Raw genomic sequence first — 23,628 nt, 5'->3', positions numbered from 1 at the left:
CTGCAGTTTCTCCTGCAGCCCATGTCTGGCCTCCAAGGGTGGGCAACTCCTGCCGTGGCGGCCTCGCCAGCTGTGGCCTGGGGCAGGGCCTCCGTCCCTCCTCACTGCGATGGCTGACTGGCGCCGCACGCGAGATACTTGCGCTCAGCACCGGCCTCTCCTGCCCAGGGCTTTCTCTGCCCCAGGAGTGTGTACAGCTCACTGCAGAGTCAAAGCCCCTCACCTTCCATCGCAGGTGGATGTATAGCCCAGCCTCCTCGCACCCAGGAAGGAGCACGCTGAGCTGTGTTCACACAGCGCCCCCGGGGGCCCAGCGGATGTGAGCCTCAGATGCCCACAGCTCTGTGTTTTGGCCCCTTTCTATCCCTGCCTCACTTCCCGCCCCGCTTCAGGTGGTTCCTGGGGTCACTTCTCAGACGAACCACTTGCATTCAAGTCCTTGACTCAGGATCTGCTCCTGGGGGGCCCCAGAATATGACAGAGGACGAGAGAGTGTGCACCTGGTAGGCTGTCGGGGGTCCAGCAGCGTAAGGCACCTGTGGCATCTGGCACAGCAGGCGTGTCCTCAGCCTCGCCTCTTCCTGCCGCCACCCTTTGGTTTAAGGAGCCACTGGTCTCAGACACCCCCTCCCTCCTCTGCATCGAGTTTCGGATCTGGCCTTTGTTTTCGAAAACCTTGACTGTGGTGCTCAGGACACTTGCTTCTGTCTGCAGACTCCACTGCTGAGTTCATTTCCTTTCTCCCTTGTCTGCCTGATTCACTTAACTTTTCTTCGCCTGGGTTTGGAATCTTAAAACAGCCTGTGGTTGTTTTTTAAAAAAAAAGTAGGAAAGATGACACAGCACAAAAACTGGGTTTGTGTTGGTGTGTTTATTCCTTGAGTGTGCGTGAAAGAAGCTGCATTTACCTTGTGCTGTTTCGGTCCAGAGCTGGAGGCTGGAGGAAATGGGGCAACGGGGGAAGGTCTCGAAAAATGAGTCTCCCATCCTCGGCGTCTCGCCCGCCCACCTCCACGATGCCAGATGCAGGCAGCTGCCCAGCCACGTGGGATTTCCCATCTCAGAGCTCCGTGGTGCTCCCCACAAGGCCTGGTTGTTCTGGGGCGACCCCGGGGACCTTTATGTTTCACCTCCGAGCACTGAAATCCCCAGCGCGGCTCACTTCTCATCGTTTGGCTTCTGTATGGATCCCACGCAGGGTGAAGAGAATGCCAGGTCTCCAGGGTTCTGGAAAATTCTGGGGCCCAAACCTTGGGATCTTAAGTAAGGAGGAGCAACAGCTGGGTCCCAAAGTAAATTTGAGATTGACTTTCTTCCCAGCCGCAGCCCCCTGCCTGTCTGCGTCCTGTTGGTTTCTCCTGACAGGTACAGACCAAGGAGCTGACCTTGACAGAGTGCTGAGGGCACAGAAATGGAGGAGGTGAAGCCCAGGCAGCCAGGCAGCCTCCAGCTGGGGGTTGGCTGGGGGAGGTTTGGCCACCCTGTGATTACCTAGCCAGGACCTGTGGAAGGTGGGGAGTGTGGAGGTGCCTGGGGACGGACCAGTGTGTGTGACCAGGCAGCCTAGTGCCCGTGACCTGGGAGGGGGCTCCCGGTGGGTACAGGGTGGATGGTGGGCCGAGGCCCAGGGCACTGGAGGCAAATCCATCTCTGGAAGCACCTGAGTCATTAGAAAAAACATTCACTCTTCCTTTTTAATAACACAAACTACAGAGAGTGACATCAGAAAACCTCCTTGGCTGATAGAAACTCCAAAGATACCAGCACATTCATTCATAGGTCTTCTATTTGAGACCTGCTATGTGCTATGTTGTTTGCTAGGTGCTGGGGCTCCGACGGAGGTGAGCAAAGTAGGACTGGTTCTGGCCGATAAGGAGCTTAAAATGTGTTGGGGAAAGAGGAAAACCCAAAGAACCACATGAACACATTTAAACTCTAGCCTGAGTGCTGGAGAGGAGAGGCTGCGAGGATGTGTAATGAGGACGTACCCATCAGGGTGTCAGTGGACGCTTCCCTGAGGAGCTGCAGGATGCCCAGGTACGGCAGAGGCGAAAGGACAGGGAACAGTCTTCCAGGCAGTGGGAAGAGCATGTACCAAGGCCTGGAGTGGGCCAGAGTCTGGTATAGATGGCAGCCTAAAAGGAGGCTGGAGTGGCTGGCCCTGGGGGGGCAGGTGGAAGGACAGTAGAGTGAGAGGAGGTGTCGGGGAGGGAGGGGGGCCAGACCACCCAGAGCCTATAGGGAGGGTGACTAAATGCCCCCATGTGCCCACCTGGAATTAATAGTGCCTCCTTCCTATCCCCAGAGTTTCCCAGTTTGGACCAGCAGTTACATCATCTCCCTTATCATGGAACACATTAGTGAATTTTGGCTTTTTTATCCTAAGACCTAATAAAGGGTTTAGGGCAGGGCAGTTAGCTGTTCAGAATCGGGGTTCTGACAGCCTAGCCAGCTGCTGGGGACAGAGGGAGTGGGGGAGGAGGAGGGTGGAAGGAAGGCTCTGAGGTTCCTCCAGGTGGCCGCTCTCCCTCCACCCTGGGAGCATTTGTAAGCTTCCCTGAGCCTCAGTCTCCCACCTGTGCAAGGGGACAACAGCACCTGCCTGCCTCTCAGGTATCGTAGGGTTCGGTGGGCTGTCTCCATGCCAGACCTGTTCTATGATCATTGCATCTCGAATGAGAGTCAGAACGGTGTGGTTGTGAGTGAATCTGCTGCACCACGGAGCCTTCAGCCTTGAGTCTTCAGCTCTGTGCCGGCATCTCGACTGTCCCATCCCAGTTGATGCATTGTTACCCCCACATTACAAACAAAAGAACCTGAAGGACAGAGGTTGGCTTGCCCTGGGTCACTCCACAGGGATTTGATTTCGGCTTTCCTAGGACCCAAAGCCTTGTGTCGTCATGCATACATCCCTGACCTCCCAAAGTGTGACCCAAGGGCCACCCTGGCGACTGCATCACAAAAAGGATCCTGGGCTCCACTTAGACCTCCTGACTGTTTCCTCCTGCTGGTAGCTGCATCCCATTTTTAGGTGCAGACTTGATCCCTTTCCCCTCCTGCCCCCGTGATCTGCTTTCACACACAAGTTTGAGAGCCTCTGCAAGCACACTCCATGGCTGGAGGAGACATTTCTTTGCAGCAGGATTTCTCAGAACCTTTAAAGAGCCAATGTGCATTATGAAATCTCTTAAGAAGCAGTGATCACGTGGTGCTTCCTGATCTTACTTGAATACAGAGCCTTTGTGATTTTCAGCCCCGTCATTTTCCCCCCTTGGACATCTTATTCATGGGAGGCAGTTTTTTTTTAAAATTAATTAATTAACTAATTAATTAATTTTTGCCTGTGTTGTGTCTTTGTTGCTGCGCGCAGGCTTTCTCTAGTTGTGGTGAGCGGGGGCTACTCTTCGTTGTGATGCACGGGCTTCTCACTGCGGTGGCTTCTCTTGTCGTGGAGCACGGGCTCTAGGTGCGCGGGCTTCTGTAGTTGTGCTGTGCGGGCTCAGTAGTTGTGCCTCGTGGGTTCTAAACTGCAGGCTCAGTAGTTGTGGCGCACGGGCTTCGTTGCTCCGCGGCATGTGGCATCTCCCCGGACCAGGGCTCGAACCCGTGTCCCCTGCATTGACAGGCAGATTCTTAACCACTGCGCCACCAGGGAAGCCCGGGAAGCAGTTTTTGAGACCTTGATAAACTCCAAATCCTCCCTCTTGCAGACGGACAGACTGAGACCCAGGCCTTAACGGCTGCTGATTTGCTCCCTGACTCCAGTGACACAGGCCTCTCGGACCCTGGACAGGGGTGTTCTTGACCCTTCTGTGAATGCCCAGGTGGAGGATGGGGAAGGGAAGAGAGGAGGGAGAGACAGACAGACAGACGGACAGACAGACAGATGGTCCTGGGGCAGGGAAGCTGTGGGCTGGTGACTCGTGCTCTGGATGCGGGAGGGGAATATTGTGCTTCTTTGTGTATTTTTCCACCTTTCTCCCCAAATGACTTAATTTTAGTCTTCCTGGATAGGCGCAGCCTTAAAAAAAAAAAAAAAAAAGTTCAAAAAAAGCGTTGGACCTCTCTGACTTCACCTTCCCGCCCCGGGGACACCAGGGACTGTCTGGGTGACTTGGAAGAAGGTGGGGCATTCCCTGAAGCCCCAGGTGGGGTGCGGGGACCTGGGCTGGGTCCTCCCTGACCCGGGAGCCTCATGACAGCCACGCCCCACTTCCTCTGCCGGCTCCTTTGATCTCCTTCCCAGCTTCCCTGCAGGGCTGGTGTTTGCAGGCTGGGCTGTCTCCAGGTGCACAGCGGGCTGCTGGCTTCCCAGCCTGACTCAGCCTTAGCAGCGCCATGACTGCCCCGCTCCGTGACATCATGTTAGCCTGGGAAAGCTCTGGCTTCTCCATCACTCGCTGCCTTCTGAGGAATGTTCTCGAGGCCCAGAAGCGGTTTGCAACATGCAGGATTTTAAAATAAAATGTCCAGCCATGCAGTTTCCCAAAGAGCCACAGGGTGAGGGTCAGAGCAGGGGTGGGGGAGAGTTTGCCCAAAGCCAGTTACTTCCACTTCCTGGTTAAAACTCTTGCCAGCCTCCCGGTTCTCCCAGCATCTGAACCTTCCCGTGGCCAGGACACCCTGCAGCTCCGTGCCGCCGCACGCCTCTGTGCTCACCAAGTACCTGCACCCCCTCCACGGTAGCCTCTCTCATGAGGCTTTGTGTATTCTGTTCCCTCTGCTGCAATGCCCTTCCTGCCCTGTTGGCTGCATCGGCTTTGCTCACCCCTCTGGCCTCCCTCAGGAGACACTTCCCAAGGAATGTCCCCCCCCCGGACAGCCTCACCCCCCCAAATCCAGTGCTTTGCTTTGTCTTGGTCACCCAGAGGGCACTTCCCCTCCTCCATTCCACTTAGTCAGGGTTTACTTGCCCTCACTATGGGATGCGTTCATGGCCCATGGACCCAGAGCTCCATCTGTGGCTGCCTTTGTACCTCTGGTTCCCAGCAGAACTCCTGAGACATAGGAGGTGTTCAGAGTGTGTTTCAGGAGGGAAATTCTTAAGTTCTTCTGGCTGCTGTAACAAATTACCGCGAACTTAGTAGCTTAACACAAATTTGTTATCTTTTAGTTCTGGAGGTCAGAAGTCTGAAATGGGTCTCGCTGGGCTAAGAGGGAGATGTCCCCAGGGCTACCTTCCTTCTGCAGGCTCTACGGAGAATGTGTTTCCCTGACCTTTCCAGCTCCTAGAGGCACCTGAAGCCCTCGGCTGGTGGCCCCCGCCAGCAGTCACATCACTCGGCCCTCTGCTCTGTCCGACATCTCCTTCTCTGACCCTCCCATCACCTTCTTTCACTTATAAGGACCCTTGTAATTACACGGGGCCCACCTGGATAATCCAGGGTCATCTCCCATCTCAAAAATCCTTGATTGAATCCCTTTGCCGTGTAATCCACAGGTGCTGGGGATTAGATGTGGGTGTCTCTGTGGGGGGGTATCACTCCGCACACCACATAATCTCAGGTTCTTTTCTCTTTTTTTCTGATGGCGTTGGGGGGAACCTTGGCACTGGGCCAGCCTCATTCTCTCTTGGATCCTCTCCACCTCCTCTAACCTCAGGGAGGGATTCTTGGCTGGGGGCACCGATGTGAAGAATGGGCCCATGTGCTTCGTGTCACTTCCGGCCGGGGGCCGGTCGGGGGCCGGCCGGGGGCCGGCCGGCCACTAGCTGAGGATGCTGTCTTAACTCCCCTGCAGCTCAGTTGTCTCATCTATGAAGTAGGGGCTGTAATTATGTCTACCTGGTTGGAAGAGGAATGATTAGGTGAGAGAATGTCACTCAAGAGCTTGGCGCACAGTGGGTGCCCAGGATACGGAGCTGGGGTGCTAATGCCCCCTGCCACCAGCGAGGCCTCCTGGAGAGACCTTGGGTGACTCCGAATGTGGCCCTTCCGAACCCCAGCCTGCGTCTGCACCCTGTCGGTGATGAGCTGTGTCCGAGGGATCCCGGAGGGAGTCAAGCTGGGTCTCGGCCTCCATCACACTGGCCTAGACTGAGGCCCAGGACTGGGTTCTACTTCCCATGCAGCCACCAGCGGCCTGTACACCAGACTCTGGTCTTCCGGGCTGAAAATGAAAGCATCTGGAGTAGATTTCCAAGGTCCTTTTTGGCTGTGAGGACCCTGCACTGCTGGGCCCCACTGGCAGGTGGAAGGCGGTGTCCTTCCTACAGTGCTATAGGGTCGGGGGGCAAGGAGAGTGAAACTGGGTCCTGAGACTGGACAGAGACAGTCCCAGGTGACCAGGCAATGGGCACTGGGTGACCCCCGTTGGAATCTGTTTCCCATGGGTCCTGCTCCTGCCTGGAAAACCCCAGGGGTCAAAGGAATCCCCAGGCTTCCAATCTCAGTCCGGGGGCTGTTTCCCTGGGAGGTGAGTGTATGTAAAGCATTAACAATGTCTCTGAGGCCCTGTTCGGAGCCGGTTGCATCTTGCATCCTGCGTGGGGCTCTTACTACTCCGGGAGAGGCTCGTGGGTGAAGGCCCTTGAGATCACAGTCTCTAAATAGTCTCTAAGGAGCCAGAGGGCAAAAAAAAAAAAAAAGGACTTTCCACCTTCCCACATTGGAGATTTTTAAAATACCCACTTTTCCATTGTGGTTGGACTTTCCAGGGGAAGGTGGGCTGAAATGCTGGAAACTAGGTCAGGTGATGGTGTGGGCTTCCTCCTGCTTCCCCCATGGGTTAGCTTTCGGCCGCTCTCATGGTGTCCCTGGGAGGAGGAGCCCGCAAGCCCCAGCAGCACTGTGTCCCCAGGCCGGTGGTTAAATATTAACACCCCTTCTGCCACGGAGTTGGGGTCACTGGCGGTTCACGCCTCGCGGAGAGCAGGGCTTTGCAGGGGGCTGGGTTTCAGGAGGGGTGAAGTCTGCACTCTGGGTCTCCTGCTGTCTCTTTCATCGGAAGCAGCATGAGTCGGGGGAGACCAGGTTTGTTCCCCAGCCCGGCTGCCTGTGTGAGCCTGGAGGAATGCGCAGGACTGTCCCCAGGAAAACATGGAAACAATGTGGACCTCGTACTGTCTCACTTCTTTCAGAAATAGATCGTGCTTGCTGACTTGCGACAACATCGATGTGTGTGTGTAGAGGCGAGAAACAGCCTCAGGGGGGATTGTTGCTGCAACTCCAGAGTATATGCATCTAGGCTTTCCAGGCGTAGGTTTGTTAGCCTTAAAAAAAATTGTTAGCATCATGACACTGTGCTCTACATTTTGGGCTTATTCACTCTTTAAAATATAGCTTTATTGGGATATATTTCACATACCATCCACTTCAATCTTGCAAAGTGTGTTATTCATTAGTTTTTAGTATATTCAGAGCTGTGCTATTTAAGGTTACCCTATTTAATCTTAGATGATATTCACCACCCCAAAGGAAACTCCATACGCATTAGCAGCCAGCCTCCCCTCATTTTTCCCCATCCTCGGCTATTGGCAGCTACTAATCTCTTCAGTCTCCGTGGATTTGCCTCTCTGGACATTTCATATACATGGAATCATATAATATGTGGTCCTTTGTGTCTGACTTCTTTTACTTAGCATAATGATTTCAAAGCTCACCCATGTCGTAGCATGTGTCAGCGCTTCATTCCTTTTCACTGCCAAATAGTATTCCATGGTATGGGCTTACCATGTTTTGTTTATCTGTTCATCGTGTGATGGATATATGAGTTGTTTCCATTTTTCTTTTTGGCTCTTATGAGTAATGCTGCTATGAACATTCATGTATAGGATTTTCATTTCTCTTGGGTAGTAAAATTATTGGGTCATATGGTAACTCTATGTTTTACCTCTTAAAAAACTGCCGTTCTGGGCTTCCCTGGTGGCGCAGTGGTTGCGAGTCCGCCTGCCGATGCAGGGGACGCGGGTTCGTGCCCCGGTCCGGGAAGATCCCACAGGCCGCGGAGCGGCTGGGCCCGTGAGCCATGGCCGCTGAGCCTGCGCGTCCGGAGCCTGTGCTCCGCAACGGGAGAGGCCACAACAGTGAGAGGCCCGCGTACCTCAAAAAACAAAAAACAAAAAAACTGCCGTTCTATTTTCCAAATTCACTGCACCATTTCACATTCCCACCAGCAGTGTCTGAAGGTTCCAGTCCCTCCACATCCTGGCCAACACTTGCTATTGTCTGTGTTTCTGGTTTTAGCTCTCCTGCTGGCTGTGAAGCAGCAACTCACTGTAGTTCTGATTTGCATTTCCCTAATGGCTCATCACGTTGACCCTCTGTTCCTATGTTCACTGGCCATTTGTATATCTTTAAAGAAATGTCTGTTGAAATTGGCCGTATCCATCTTTGAAATCAGTAACATGCTGGCTTTACAATACAGGTTCTTACTTTTGCCTCTTCCATTTTCTCGACCAACTTGTATAAGAAGGAATTATCTCTTTTAGAAAAAAATTTATGTATATATTTTATTTTTGGCTGTGTTTGGTCTTCATTGCTGCACGCCGGCTTTCTCCAGTTGCGGCGAGCGAGGGCTCCTCTTTGATGTGGTGCACGGCCTTCTCACTGCGGCGGCTTCTCTTGTTGCGGAGCACGGGCTCTAGGTGCACGGGCTTCAGCAGTTGTGGCACACGGGCTCAGTAGTTGTGGCTCGAGGGCTCTAGAGCGCAAGCTCAGTAGTTGTGGCTCACGGGCTTAGTTGTTCCGCGGCATGTGGGATCTTCCCGGACCAGGGCTCGAACCCGTGTCCCCTGCATTGGCAGGCGGATTCTTAACCACTGCGCCACCAGGGAAGTCCAGAAGGAATTATCTCTTGATAATATGGTAAAAATACAGTATAAAACCATCTGGGTGTGGGGAAAGGCCTTTTATTTCAATTTGTTAGTGCATATTGGGTGACTCAAATTTTCCATTTCCTTTTTTTTTTTAACCAATCTTAGCATATTGTCTTTTTCCAGAAATTTGCATACTACACATCCTGTTTTATGACACCTTTTTACTTAATACCGTGTTTCCTTCTTGTCAAGAAGTATGGATTTATATGGTCCTTTGACACAGCTGTGTAGCGCTTGGATACACCCTCTGTTTTTACCCGTCCCTCTCAGTAGATGGTTCGTTTTCAGTTTTTCTGTTCTAAACAGTGTGACTGTTGTTTGGGTTCTATCTCCGTGGTGAACAAACCACCTACAATGCAGTGGCTAAAACAACAATCATTTAATTGCTCAGGAATTTGGGCAGGGCTCAGCTGGGCAGTTTTTCTACTCTTGGTAGCGTCTGCTGTAGTCCCTGATGAAGCTGAGAGCTTGGCTGGGGCTGGAACACCCTGGACGGCATGTCTGCTGAGGGCTGGCTTGGCTTTTCTCTCTCTCCCCTCAGAGACCACCCCCCACCCTCCGCAGCCTCTGCCCCTTCCCCTTCCATGTCCTCTCTCCCGCAGAAGAGTCAGAGTTGCCAGTGCAGTGGGCAGCAGAAGCAGATCTGCTAAGCCTCTTCCGTCTTCCTCCTGGACATGGCAGGGCCTCCCTGCCACTGAGTCCACAACAAGTCAGGTGGTCAGCGCAGACATCAGAGGTGGAGCAGACCTCCCCGATTTATGAGAGAGCTGCATGTAGGGAGGGAGGGGAGGAATTGTTGACGGCCGTATTTGCAGAAAATCTCCCGACTGTGAACATCCGGAGACACTTGTCTGATGAGTGTTGGCGTCCAAGGCGAACGTTGTTTGAATGGATATGTGGTCTGTTGTTCCGTGGATCTTGGGCAGTCATGTAAAGATAGATAAAGTTCCCCTCCCAGAATTTCCTACCGTCCAACAGGGAGTGTACACCAGCACTTACATGACTGGTAGTAACTATGGCGATGCTCCAGGAGCCTTGGGAGTTTGTCACTAGGCTGGTCTTCATTCGGCTTCCCCAGCTGCTGGGCGTTCTCTCCATTTTACAGAGGAGGAAAGTGAGGCTCTGGAATGAGCTAGCTTTGCCCTACTTGCCTTCTCTGTTCCCTGCTACCTAGATGTCATCCCCCCTCTAGTATTTTCTCTACTCCACACAATGTTGTGACAATAACACGCATCGTGCAGCACTGAACAACCTCCTGGGTCTCTTGTCCCTTGGCCAGAGGGTGAGTTAAGGAGGTGATGGGGCTTAAGTACCAAGTCCTCAGGTCACGCTTCCAGCACTGCATCCTGGTTCTGTCACTTAGAAGGTTTATTGATGTGGGCAGTGGGCTTCCCCTCTCTGAACCTCACTTCCCTCATCTATAAAATGGGAACAGTAACCTGACTGTTGGAGATCAGGGAGCTGGTGCATGGAAAGTACCTAGATTCTTAGCAGTGGGAAAGGGGAATGAGTGCATTTAGGTTCCCCGGGGCTCCCACCCTGAGCCGTTCTGCCTCTGCTGTCACCTGGGCTCGTCAGGGAGGCCAGTATGTTCATGGTAAATAAAAACATCACAAAGGGCTTGTTGGTTCCTCCCAGTTGTAAGAACCATTGTGTTCGAATAAGATGCTGGAGGTGGCAGCGAGACATTCCCACTTTCCCAGCCTTCAGTCCGGACGCGGCTGCTGGGTAATTGCTCCCTTGTCCCGTTCACGCGGCCGACCTGGGGCTGGGCTTTCTGTCTCAAGGCAGAGTCTGTGTTAGCATCTCACTCCTCCCGCCCCGACAGGGCTTTCCTGTCCCGATGCCTCTTCCACGAAGGTTCGGCCCTTCCCAGCAAGCCTGGAACGAACTGCGAACTAGGGCTCAGGAAAGGGAGTTGGCACACGCACGCATGTTGATTCACGATGAGTCAACGCTCGCCTGTAACATCTGGCCCTCGGTGTCCTGGCTGTAATAAGAGAACCTGTAGTACCGTTTGGCAAGGCGTTCACTGTTCAAAGGCCCAATTCCATTCCCTAAGTTGCTATTCATTGTTCTACTGTCCATCAGGGCCTATCCAGATATCTGGTCACATCTTCTGGCAAATAATTTTCCAGCGACGTTGCCACCCAGGTCTGAGACTTCTGTGGTGTGGAGGCTTCCTACCGGGGCCCTGGGGGCCTGAGCGAGTGAGGGGGTTGTTCGCATTCGGAGCGGTGCCTCTTCTCTCACCTGTTAATTATCTAGAGCAGCAAACTGGTTTGTCCACAGTCTTGGTAATCTCCATAGCCAGGAAAGCCATCAAGGCAGATTGCAGATGAAGACAGTGGAAATTCTTGTTTGGAAGTTTAAAATCTGTGTGGACGTCCCCCCAAGTCAGTTCTGAGACTACCTCTGAGAAGGCACTGGGAAGAACTAGAAGCAAACGGGTCATGAAAGATGGTCTCGTTATTTTAATTCAGTTTTTGGCCATGAAAGTGAGCGTCCTCAAAATATCCGGTGGCTCTAAAAAGACGTCCTTGCCCCCTCTGATGTCTCTGTACTACAGAGGCAGCAAGTGTCCTGCAGTCACAAGGGACTGCAGGTTTGGCTGGTCAAGAGACAATGCACTGTCTCGTAGTGGGGCTCTGTTCTGCCGGCCGTACGATCAGAAGTCGTATCTCGTTCACACGCGTGGCATAATGTAATTCGGCATTTTCTGAATTGGGTTCCGGCGATTACTGAGTATCACTTAAAAAGTGGGATTTTGGGGGGGCATGAGGTGGGGATAACCCCTGTTTCCATCTTGTGGTCCCAGTGATGTTGTCCATCACCGTGAGTGCCCAGCCCTCCCGTGGCCGAGGCTGGGGCAGGGACTTGACGAGGCCAACTAGATCCTCTGCCCTCAGACTTTTGGATGGAGAGAGTCAAGAGGGAAATACGGCTCAAATTCATCCCCTCACTCCCCAAAACTGTGCCTCGATGAGACAGCCCTGCAGCCACCCTCACACCTGTCTTGGCTCCTGTCTGCTTCTCCAACCTGTGCAGACTTCTCTGAGTGACCTGTTCATCTCCCGGTGCATTTCCACTGGATTCCGAGTGAAAGTAAATTTGAGACACTGGGTAACATTACCAATTTGTTTTCTGCATGCATGCCTTCTCTGAGTCTTATACATTTTAATATGCTTGGTAAATGTCTAATGTGTTATGATGCAACAGACCTCACCAACTTGGAGGTCTGCAGACCACACAGGAAAGATGAAGAGGGTGGTCAGCACTAGTTTTCAGGAGAGAGAGCGGGGGATGGGGTCAATAGGGAGATCGTGCCTCATCTCAAGGAGGGGGTACCTGCCGCTCGTTTCGGCCGAGGGCTTAGTGAGTTACATACAATGGGTTTAATTCGCCAAAGGCTCTGAAATGATGACAGCTACGCTTGAGCAAAGGCAGTGTCCAGAAGACCTTCTCTTCTTGTATGGTTGCAAGCCTCACAGGGGGCCCGGCCCGCTTCCAGTCCTGCCTCAGCTGTGTGCTAGCAGTGTAACCCTGCGCAAACAGCTTTGCCTTTCTGAGCCTCAGTTCTGAGACCTGCACAGTGGTACAGTTAATATTACCCACCTCAGAGAGTTATTGTAGGAACTCAGTGACATGATCTGGGCAGGCAGTGCAACCCAGGGCTTGGCAGGTGGTAAGTGCTCAATCAGTAGTTGGTACATCTGATAAGATGTGAGCAGAGAAAATTCACCTTAATTCCCAGGAAAATTAGATCCCTCCAGGTATGACAGAGACTGTCAGTACCCTGGGGCAGGAGCTGGTTGGGTGCTGTTCATCATTGTACCCACAGCCTGGTACAGTGTAGGAGCTCAGGTATCCTAACTGACTATCGAAGGACTCAAAATATTTAAGCTTTGAATCCTTATAATTAAAAGTGCAAAAGAGACATTAAGATATCTTACATACTAGAATTCTACTACCTAGGAATGTAAAAATCCATCCATCCATCCATCCATCCATCTATCCATCCATCTTCCATCTGTCTATCCATCCATCCATCCATCTTCCATCTGTCCATCCATCAATCTTCTATCCATCCATCCATCCGTCCATATTCCATCCATCCATCCATCCATATTCCATCCATCCATCCATCCATCCATATTCCATCCATCCATCCATCCATCCATCCATCCATCCATATTCCATCCATTCATCCTCCATCCACTACAAGGTCAATTGTGGTTTTACCCATTTTGCTACTACAAATCTGAGGAAGGGAGAATTAACGGACTCCCTCCATTAATGACGTCAGTCCGTGTGGAGTCCCGCCTCCTAACACGTGGTGGGCTCATGGAGAAGTTGCACAGCGTGGAAATGAGGAGCGTCCTCACCGGTGCTCAGCTGCCTGGGCTCCACCCCCAGGCTAGCAACTTCCCGGGTACATGACCTTGGGCGTGTCATGGTTTTACCGTGGATTCATGGCAGATGATAGTACTCCCGCAAGTTAGGGTTGTGAGAGCTGAATGAGAGTGCGCGTACCACACTGGGGACAGCGCCTGGCAAGTGGTGAATAAGCCAACGAAAGGGCACTTCTGTTTCCTGAAACTTCCGGCGTCATGGAGGCTGTGTAATTGCTGCCTTCCTGTGCTCTGTCTCATTGGCATCCCCCCTAATGAATCTGAAGGGCGCATCTGTCTCCTGCACGTATCTCTTTACCCCTCTTCTGCACTCTGTCTCCCTACCACGGCTGCTACCTGGGGGTCTCCATGGCTGGATCTTGGTCTGATGAACCCACTTTGGGGGGACTGGCAGACCTCCTGCCAGCTCCCCTGCCTCACAAGGTCCTCCTGTCCATCAGTGGCTGGCTGGCTGACGGGGTGGGGTCCGAACCGTGACCTGCTGACCCGGAGCCTGCGTCTCTCTCCTCTCTTGCAGGGAGTCGGACCTGTTTCTGCTCGACAGCCGCACCCTCTGGGCCTCGGAGGAGGGCTGGCTGGTGTTCGACATCACGGCCACCAGCAACCACTGGGTGGTCAACCCACGGCACAACTTGGGCCTGCAGCTCTCGGTGGAGACTCTGGATGGTAAGTCCCCACCAGCACCCCAGCTCGTGCCAGTGCGGCCCGCAGCCGTGGACTCGAGGAGGATCTCAGCAGTCCCCGTGCTCGTCTCCATCAGGACCAAGCTTCCCCTGCCCCCTCCCCCATCAGTACTTACTGTCCAGCTTTTTGATCCACAGTGAAAGCAGTCCCTACCCCTTTTGCGTAAGATGATTACACAGTTGGCCAGAGCTGGGTTGGGTGAGGCCTCGTTGCTCACCGCAGCATGGGTGGCCTCCCCCATTCGAAATGCAGACTCTCTGGCCCGTCCCAGGCCCGTGGCATCAGAACCTGCACTTTAGCTGAGCCTCCGGTGATGCCCGAACATAGAACGTGCTGATGCAGGCTCCTCAAACTCAGGACACAGTACATTCTGGGGTGTCCTGGGCATTGTTGGGTGTTTAACAGTATCCCTGGCCTCTACCCACTAGATAGATAGATAGTCTCTTCCACTTGTGACACCCAAAAAATGTCTCCAGACGTTGTCAAGTGTCCCATGCGGGGCACAGTTGCCCCAGTTAAGGACCACCGCACTGATACGAGGCATTACCGTCTTCCAAGAGATTGAATGTGGTGCTGAGTCCCAGATACTTGGAGAATGCGCTGTCCGCCCGCCCTCCCCCAGCCCCTCCCCCGCACCCCACGCCCATCTTTTCTGAGAAGGGCAGACAGGAGAGCACGTGCGGGACTAGGCTGGGCCCGGCTGTGCCGATTTCTCCTTCCCCAAAGCATATTTCTTATTAAGTGGGGATGCCTTTAGGGTGTGGGTAATTTCTTCCTTACACCAGTTTACAAAAGAATTACTTTAGAATAGGTAATACATGTGCCTGGCTCCAAATTCAAAGGTTACAGCCGTGTGCAACAGTGAGCGGTTTCCCTCTGACCTCCTTCCTCCAGCTGCAGAGTCCCACCTCCCAGCGGCAGCTATCTCCACGTTATTGGGTGTCTTTCTGATCAGAGATCCTTCTGGGTATCTAAGCAATTACATATAGATTCTGCTTTCCTTTTTTTTTTCCCTCCCACAAACACTATCATAGTATATACAGTGTTCTTCCCTTTGCTTTTTGCACCAGACAACGTATCTCGGAGGTTGGTCTCTTTTCCGCTGTTTAAGAGCTTCCTTAGTCTTTCGAGGCTGTTGTGTTTTCGTGTACATGTGGAGTGGATGCAGCTCTGCCGCTCACCCGCTGTGTGACTTTGGACAACTGCGCTAACGTCCCAGAGCCTGCACTCCTCGGCCCCAACCCTTGGGTCATAAGAGAGCCTGGGTTATTGGGTTGTTCTGAGAATGAGTGAGTTAATACAGGAAGGGTTTTAAAAATAATGCCCTAAGGTACAAAGGAATTCCCTGGGACTCTTGTGAAAATGCAGATTCTGCTTCAGCAGGTCTGGGACGGATGGGAGGCTCTGGTCCAAACAGCCCCCAAGTGACGCAGAGGCTGCTGGTCCCTGGACAGTGCTTTGAGTAGTGAGGGCTGAGAACAGGACCCGGCTCATAATACACATGCCCTAAATGAGAGGAGGGGTTGTTGTCTTTGTTTTTGTTGTTTTACTACCACCAAGAGGAACTCATCCAGTCCACCCGGGATGGACGTCTAGGGTTTTTCCATCCTCCGCTCCTATAAACAGGGCTGCAGTGGAGAACCTCAGTGCACGTGTCCTTGGACACTTGAGTAGGTGTAGGTCTAGGAACAGTTCCTGAAAGTGGCATGTCTGTAGTGTTTTTGTTTTTGTTTTTTTAATATTTTATTTATTTGTTTAGGCGGCACACAGGATCTTTTAGTTGCGGCATGCAGGCTCTTAGTTATGGCACGCGTGTGGGATCTAATTCCCCAACCAGGGATCGAACCCGGGCTCCCTGCTTTGGGAGCACAGAGTCTTACCCACTGGACCCCCAGGGAAGTCCCTGTTTGTAATTTTGATCGGTATTGCCAGTTTACCCTCTGGAGAGGTCTTTCCATTTGCGCGCCCACCGGCAATCCACGAGGGTACCCGTGTCCCCTTCTTTGTCGGGACAACCTCTCAAATGTACCTGTCTTTGCTAATCCGATAGATGTTGTGTGGGATCTCGTAGTTTTGCTTTGCTTTTCTCTCCTCTGTGCGAGGCTGAGCCCTTGCTCGAATACGCCGTTTGCAGTTTCCTCCCTGGGAACCTCTGTCTCCTCTGCCCATTGCTCGCATAGGGTGTTGGTCTTTTTCTGCTTTATATTTTAGGGACATTTTGCCCTTTGTGATTTGAGCTGCAAATATTGTTCCAGCTTTTAGTTCTTCCTTTTACTGTGGTTAATGCTGGGTTTGGCCAAGTGGATTTGGAAAATGTAAATAAATTTTATAATTTTTTCCCCAGAGTTATCCGCCTAAGGTCACATGCTGTGTGGGAGGGGGCCACAGAGTTTAGGACCACACTTGTCTTCTTTCCAGTCTGGTCTTCTTTCTACTGATGGTCTCCCTCAGGCTCCCCACCCACCCAAACCTTCCCCTTTTCATGCCCCTGACACTTTATAGTGGGGTCCTAGAAGATGCTGGAGTTTCCCATTGCTCTATACTGGGTTGGCAAACTATGCACGGCGGACCAAATTCAGCCTCCAGACTGCTTTTGGGTGCCTGTGAGCTAAGGATGGTTTTCAAAATTTTAAATGGCTAAGAAAAATTTTACAAAGAATATTTTGTGACACATAGAATTATGGGAAATTCACATTTTGGTGCCATAAATAAAGTTGTGTTAGTACACAGCCACACCTACTGGTTTATGTATCACCTGGTCCTGCTTTTGTGCTGCAGCAGCAGAGTTGAGTAGTTGTAACAGAGACGCTATGGCCCACAAAGCTGAAAATATTATTTTCAGAAATACTATTTAGAGAAGGAGTTTGCAGCCCCTGCTCTATACCAGAATTTCTCAGACTGTGTTCCGTGAAGAGTCATGATCAGTTAAGTGCAAGAAATGCTAGGTTGGATAAACTAAGCGGGTTTCACTGCAGGACTTATCAGAGCCTTTATTTTGCTGATGTCCATTGTGAATCTCCTGATAGGGTATACAGCATAGAAGAATTCCAAACTTATTTGGCGATAGAATCATTCAACTCTTGTTTGTCCTTGAAAGCCCCTGTGGAACATAGTGGAGATGAGGCACAAATGAGGCTAAGGGAGACTTGATTGACCTCTTCAGAGTGACCATTTCCCTGAACTTGTGGGTATTGGCTTGACCTGCCAGCTTGATCCAATGGGTCACGTGCTCCTTTATCCTGCCTGCCCTTCTGGCTCAGCGTGGCACAGGTTTGGTTTTTCTCTTAAGTGACACTCAACCCAGGCCTGCCATCCCCCTTCTCCCCCCACAGTCAGGGCCTTTGTCCCCCTTTTGCCTCTAGCGTCTGCTCCCCCCCAACCTGTGGCTGAGGCTCAGTGTTTATTGACGTGGCACAGCCTGATGGTTACATGGGCTTGGGCTCAGGAGCTGGCCAGGCTCCTCAGGTTCAAGTCCCAGCTCTGCTGTTTCTAGCCACATGATGCAGGGTGAGTCACTTAATGTCCCTCATCTGGAAAATGGGGTTAATAATAGTTTCCACCTCCCAGGGTGGTTGCAAAGGATTAGATGAGCTCATGCAAGTGAAGAGCTTAATTGCTTAACATGTGGTAGCTGCTAAGCACAAAGTAAGTGCTTTCTGCCATTGTCTCATGTGATCCTCACCATTACCAGCGGGGTAGATGCTATCATTAACATCCCTGAGGGACAGGTGACAAAACTGGGGCCGCTGAGAGGTGCTGAGGCCTGGGGACCCCTCTGCATCCAGGGGGAGCGTAGCCTAGTGGCCGCAGGATGCTGCCTAGAGCCAGGGTAAGTAAGGATTAGACGCCACGCCCCTGGACTTGATGCCCCATCTCCTCCCCTCCTAAATGGGGCCCTGCGGGGCTGGGCATGGATGCTACCGCCCCGAGACCCGGCTTGTGCAGGTGCTGTGCACGCCGACGCAGCAAGTTTAGGCTGGTTGCCTGGGTCAGGGAAGGACCACCCACCCAGACCGTCAGGGAGGAGGAAAGTATTCAGTGGCCAACTGGGTGTATGAGTTTTTGCATCTTCGGCGGGGACGAGATAAGAAGCAAGTGAGCCCAGCATTTCTGAGACCACAGGCTCCTGGCTGGGAACTCGTTTCCCTCCATGGTGTTTCTCCCACGTGTTGTCCGTCACAGCCCCCCTGGGTGGCACGTTGAGCATACAGCTTCCCGGGCTCCACCCCGAGACCCACTGATGGCGATTCCCCAAGGATGGGCCCAAGAATCTGCCTTTTCTCACAGGCTCCTTCTAACTTGGGGTCTGGCCCAGTGATAACACTCCGCCCCATGTTTTGGGGTACCCTGTTTATAAGATGGTGCCTGGGCTGGCCAACTCCATTCAGGTCTAGACCTGGGTCAGAACCTTTTCACGTCGGATGCCTACACGGGTGAAAGAGCAGCAGGACCTGCTGGGGCGTCCCTGGATCCTGGGGTGCCTTTGATGGGCGGCTGATGCGCACGTACTGTGTGCCAGCCCTGCCTGCCTGTAGGGACAGTCTGGGCCCTGCCCTGGGACCACCTACCAGCATTAACATAAACTCCGACAGCACCTGGAGAAGACGGGGCTTCAGGGCGTGGCACCCGTGCCCAGCTCCCAGTGCCCCGTCCGGGAGGGGAGGAGATGGGGCACTGAGTCGGGGTACAGCATCTTGCAGCCACTGGGCACCTGCCAGAATATGCAGCCAGGTCACCTCCGGGGCCTCAGTTTCCCCACCCATACAGTGGGCGTGTTGATGATAGTAATTCGGACCAGCTTGCCTAGTGAGGCACAGACGTCACAGACCCTCTTTCCTGATGTTTGGTGCGGCGTGAGGTGAGCCCCGGCTCACCGGGTCTCCACACGCTGCCTGAGACCACCCAGGAAGCGCGTGTCTGTTCCCTCTTTCTCCAGCTGCGGCCCTCCTGTTGGTCGCCCCTCGGAGTGGAGCGGAGCGGCGCAGCTGAGGCCTCCGCCAGCCGGCGAGCCTGTGTGGGGAGAAGCCCATAAAGTCCCCGGGCACCTGGGGCTCGTCAGGAGCCCAGTAGGGAGCCTCGTCTCATCTCCGAGGACAGGACGCCGCGGGAAGGAGGGCTGGCGTCTGCTGTCTTTCCTTGTACAGAGGACAAGAGGAGAGGCAGCCCCTCCACCTCCCAAGCCACACAGGCTGCGTCCCCCCGAACCCCCAGGGCGGTGGGAGAGGGGAGAAGAGGCACCCTGAGCAGAGGGGACCTGACACCAGTGTGGAGGGCTCGCCAGCTGGCAAGGGGGCTGTGCAGGCGGCGCTGGTGAGAGCTGCGCCCTCGCTGCCGGCCAGGCCCCGTGCTCAGTTCCGGTCCGGGACCCGAGTGGGGACATTCTGGCGGCTCCTGCACCGACCCCAGCGCCCCATAGCCTGATGCTCCGCGGGGCGGCCTCGTGTGATCTGGGACGGCTGGTCCAGCCTCCTGATTCCTTGTCCCTTCATGTGTTCCTCGGGCATAATTATGGCTGGGAGGAAGAAAAGAGTGAATTCATGTAAAAATGCTGAGCCCTGGGCCGGCACCCTGTCCAAGCTCGTGAGTGTTAGATATTATCATCGCTGTTATCGATGTGTTTAATTCTCACAATGACCCTGCCCAGGTAGCACGTTTGTTATGGCCAGCATCTTACAGATGAGGAGACAGAGGCCGAGAAGGCCAAGCAACTTGACTAAAGTTACTCTGCTCCCAGGGTAGACCTGGGCTTGGCTACAGATTCCGACTCCAGATGTGCTCGTTGCTGGAAAGCCTTCGAGGAATGTGGTCACCAGCGGCCACACCTTGAGGGGCAGTGTGTAATTAACAGGCCCCTGCTGGGTGCACAGCTGGGCCACCGAGACAGAGAGCCTGGGACCCTATAGCATCCTGGTTTCTGCCTGGCTCTTCTCTCCACATCCCCTTTCCTGTGAAGAGAGTTTGAAAAAGCACCCGGAAGACAGTGGGCTTCCCACAGGGCCATCTGGAGGAGCCAGCGTCACAGAAGTGGCCAGGGGCTCCTCCCTGCATTCAAAAATGTTAAAACTTGGTTTATGACCATCTTGGTGTAACAGTGAATATAATCCTGGCTGGATTAAAAATGAAAACATTTTCTCCAACACTAAAAAGTTCATGTTTTTTCTTCTGATTTTAAGAGACGTTATAACGTTTTCCCAGGCCCCTAAAAGTGCTGTGGGTCTGGCCGCGGTGCCTGACGGATCCCAGCCTGCAGAGCAATGCTGAACCCTCCCAGCCCCAGCACCTGGTGGTCAGAACCGGCTTCCTACCGTCAAGAGCCTTTTGCCCATGTTGAAAGCACATTTATTCACTCAACAGACATTTGTGTGGAGCTATGATGGACCCGGGACTGTTGCAGGCACCGGGGCTACGGCTTGGATAGGACAAGGCTTTTGCTCACATTCTCATAGGAAGAGGCAGACCGTGAAGGGACCATATGCTGAAGGTCAGGGATGAGGCCGTGAGGACAGGTTCTGAGGTTCCGAGGACGGCTCCGGAGGGCTTCCTGCACACGGTGTTCCTGGTGCCGCTGTCCGTCCCAAAGCGGCGGGGAGGTGAAGACTGCTTTGGGCTGGAGACTCCATCGTCTTTGCAGATACAGAAGCACCTAGTCCTTTGTTCCCAAGGCGAGGACTCCAACATCTTGTCCTCGTTGACAGGGTCCCCCTCCTCTCCCTTGTCCACAGAAGAAATCACTTGACGGCTCAGGAGGCCCGCCGTGTCGATCAGCCCTGGCTCTCTGACCCAAGAAGACGACCTGGGGGCCTCGTTTCCCCCCTCACACTCCCTTGCTGGGGGCCTCCAGCCGCTGCTTGACACCCCCGGAGCTCCAAGACCAGGAGGGCCCCTTCTTTTCCCTCCAGAAGGGCAGACACAGGCACATCCTGGACGTCTGCATGCAAAGAGGGCCTCGGGCTTCTCTCCAGGGCCCGCGAGAGCACGTATCACTGTTCTTGATCATCCCAGATGGAATCAGATGGGATTGTGAGGCATTTAAAGGATTGAGGGCGTATGCCGTGCAAGCGTGATGCTGGCCGCAGCAGCTGAAGACGGGACCCGGGGGCGAGCCTTCGCCTACGGATGCTGCGGATACTAAGCCCCATAAAGCCGAGGTTGGTGAGCAATCCCGCCCACGGCGCAGCTGGCTCCCAGGTGCCTTCACCCTTGCGATTGCTTCACATCCTGTTCATCCAGAAGCCGAAGCAAGAGAGCAAAGAAGAGGCCTTGGTGACCCAGAGGCTGGGATGGGAACTTCCAGGGCCAGTGGGCAGTGGCGGCTGCGGTGGCCTTGGGTAACTGGGCCAGGCGGATGTCACAAGTATTAACTGCGTTCTCACTTGTCACTCAGGCCTCGGTCCATCAGGAGAAGTGGCTGGAATTAATGCATTTTGCACAATTAAGGAGGAACATTCTTATGCTGTGGGCCTCCTAGGGGCACCCGATGGCTCTAGCCCTGGAAAACAGAGAAACCACAAGAAAACCAAGATGCCACCCTCTGTTGGGCGAGTCACATCCCCTCCTTCCCTAAGAGGCCCATCTGTGCTCCGTGGCTGCTCCGGGGCTCTTCTGGACTGGGCATGCTCTTTCTGCCCGGGCCACCCAGGCCTGCCAGTGATGGCCCGATGCACTGGCTCGACCCTGTCCTCAGCTCAACTTCCCAGAGTCCTGTATCCACACCCCTTCCCACCTGCTTCGCCTCTGGGAAGGGCCTCCCCTCAGAGCCTCGGTGGATCCTTCCTACCCCTGGAGGCCCCTGGAGGCTGCCCACATCCATGCCTGGGCAATCTCTCCTTTCTGCATTTCCATCCACCTTCCCTCGGCAAAGGTTTGGGGGTCAAGTTCGTAGCCTCGAGCCAGCTTTCCCCGTCTGTAACTGTGGGGCCAGTAGTCCTGCCCGAGAGCAGTGCAGGGGGTGGGCTCTGCACAGTGCCTGGTACAGAGCACACACTCAATCATCTTCGCTGTGAACCAACAATGGGCAGAACCCTCTCTGCAAGGAATACCTTCATTGGCAAATAATAGACAGTAAAGGCATCTTATCTCATTGGGACATTTTATGGTTTTCTTTACAAGTCTAGAATTCAGTGGATCTGGGGTTGGTTAGAGCAGAGGTCAGCAAACTCTCTAAAGTGCCAGATGGTAAGTGTTTTAGCTTCGCGGGTCGGACACTCTCTGGCCAGGTTCCTCAACTTGACCGTTATAGCGGCAGTACGTACGTGCGTTAAAGCGGACAGTAAATATGTGCACCGGTGTTCAAAGCTCTGTTGCAGTAAAGCTTCTTTTTTAACTTTTTATTTTATATTGGAGCAGAGTTGATTAGCAATGTTGTGTTGGTTTCAGGTGTCCAGCAGAGTGACTCAGTTCTACACATATGTGTGTCTATTCTTCAAATTCTTTTCCCATTTAGGGTGTTACATAATATTGAGCAGAGCTCCCCGTGTTACGCAGTAGGTCCTTGTTGGTTATCTGTTTTAAATATAGCATGTGTGCATGTCAATCCCAAACTCCCTAACCATCCCTCCCCCGCCCCACCCCATAACTGTAAGTTCCTTCTCTAAGTCTGTGAGTCTGTTTCTGTTTTGTAAATAAGTTCATTTGTATCTTCTTTTTCTTTTTTGATTCCGCATATTTCTCTTTCTCTGGAGAGAAAGAGAAATGTCCCATAAAACTTTATTTCCAAAAGCAGACGGTGGGCTGGATTTGGCCCATGGGCTGTTGTTATCAACCCCTGGTTAGAGTATGAACAGCAGGCAGGGCTTCTCCCCCGTCCCCCGTCTTGCGTGTGTTGGCTGCGTGTCTGGAGACTCACCTTAGCGCCGCTGGCAGACGGCTGTCTCCACATGCCCAAGCCTGGAGGAGGGGAGCAGGGGCCGGATGAAGGCTGTTCTCTGCCTCTTTAGGAGGAGCCTGCAGCACCCATCCTAGAAGGAGTGGCACACGAGGCTGGGAAGGGTCTCCTTTGCAGACTGCTTCGGTGGGGGAGGGCCAGGCAGGAGGGGGCTGGGCGCGGTGGTGGGCGCGCTCCTGGGATCGGACCTTCCCAGCTCAGCTCTGCAGCCTCCCCGGTCTCTCCAGATGGCAGGCGGGTTGATTCCAGCACCGACGGACACCTCGAGTGTGCGAAGACTGTGGGGAATAGGCCACACCAAGGATTTCACCTCCGCTTCACGTCACAGAAATGAAAGGGTAGGTCCACACAGAACCTGTACGGGAACGTCTGTCATGATGTTCATGCTTACGCACACTGGAAGCAGCCCGTGTGTCCTTCGGCAGGTGACTGGGTCACCAAACTTCGTGCATTCACACTGTGGACCGTGAAACATGCAGCACCGCGAGTGAATCTCAAAGACACGCGGGTTGAAATAAGCCGACGAAAAAGACTGTGCGTCCACGTATATGAAATGTCTAGAAAATGCAAAGCTGTGGGGATTAGAACAGGTCAGTCGTTGAGAGTCTGGGAGTCGGGGAGGGGGTGACTGAGAAAGCAGGGTTTCTCCCCCTCGGCACTGTTGGCGTGCTCTGCGTGTGTGTTGGGACGGGGTGCGTCCTGTGCACTGTAGGATGTTTAGCAGCATCTCTGGCCTCCACCCGCTTGATGCCAGTAGCACCCCTGCCCCAAGTTGCGAAAACCAAAAATGTCTCCAGACGTTGCCAGTGTCCCCTGTGGCGGGGGGTGGGGGT

The 23,628-nt window shown here is 53.4% G+C and overlaps 1 protein-coding gene across 2 annotated transcripts in view; it reads left to right on the top strand.

The window, feature by feature from the left end:
- The window catches only part of BMP7 (bone morphogenetic protein 7), an 88,800-nt gene that overhangs the window by 46,747 nt on the left and 18,425 nt on the right, over positions 1-23,628 (top strand). For both annotated transcript variants that reach the window (XM_007449446.1, XM_007449447.1), the window contains exon 3: positions 13,745-13,893. In XM_007449446.1, coding sequence (XP_007449508.1) covers positions 13,745-13,893 — 149 coding nt within the window. The remainder of the gene's footprint in view (positions 1-13,744; positions 13,894-23,628) is intronic.

The sequence above is a fragment of the Lipotes vexillifer genome, unplaced genomic scaffold (genome assembly GCF_000442215.2).
Source record: "Lipotes vexillifer unplaced genomic scaffold, Lipotes_vexillifer_v1.1 scaffold524, whole genome shotgun sequence".
NCBI classification, from domain to species: domain Eukaryota; kingdom Metazoa; phylum Chordata; class Mammalia; order Artiodactyla; family Lipotidae; genus Lipotes; species Lipotes vexillifer.
The sequence above is the reverse complement of the archived record's forward strand: the minus strand, read 5'-3'. Positions and strand labels throughout refer to the sequence as shown.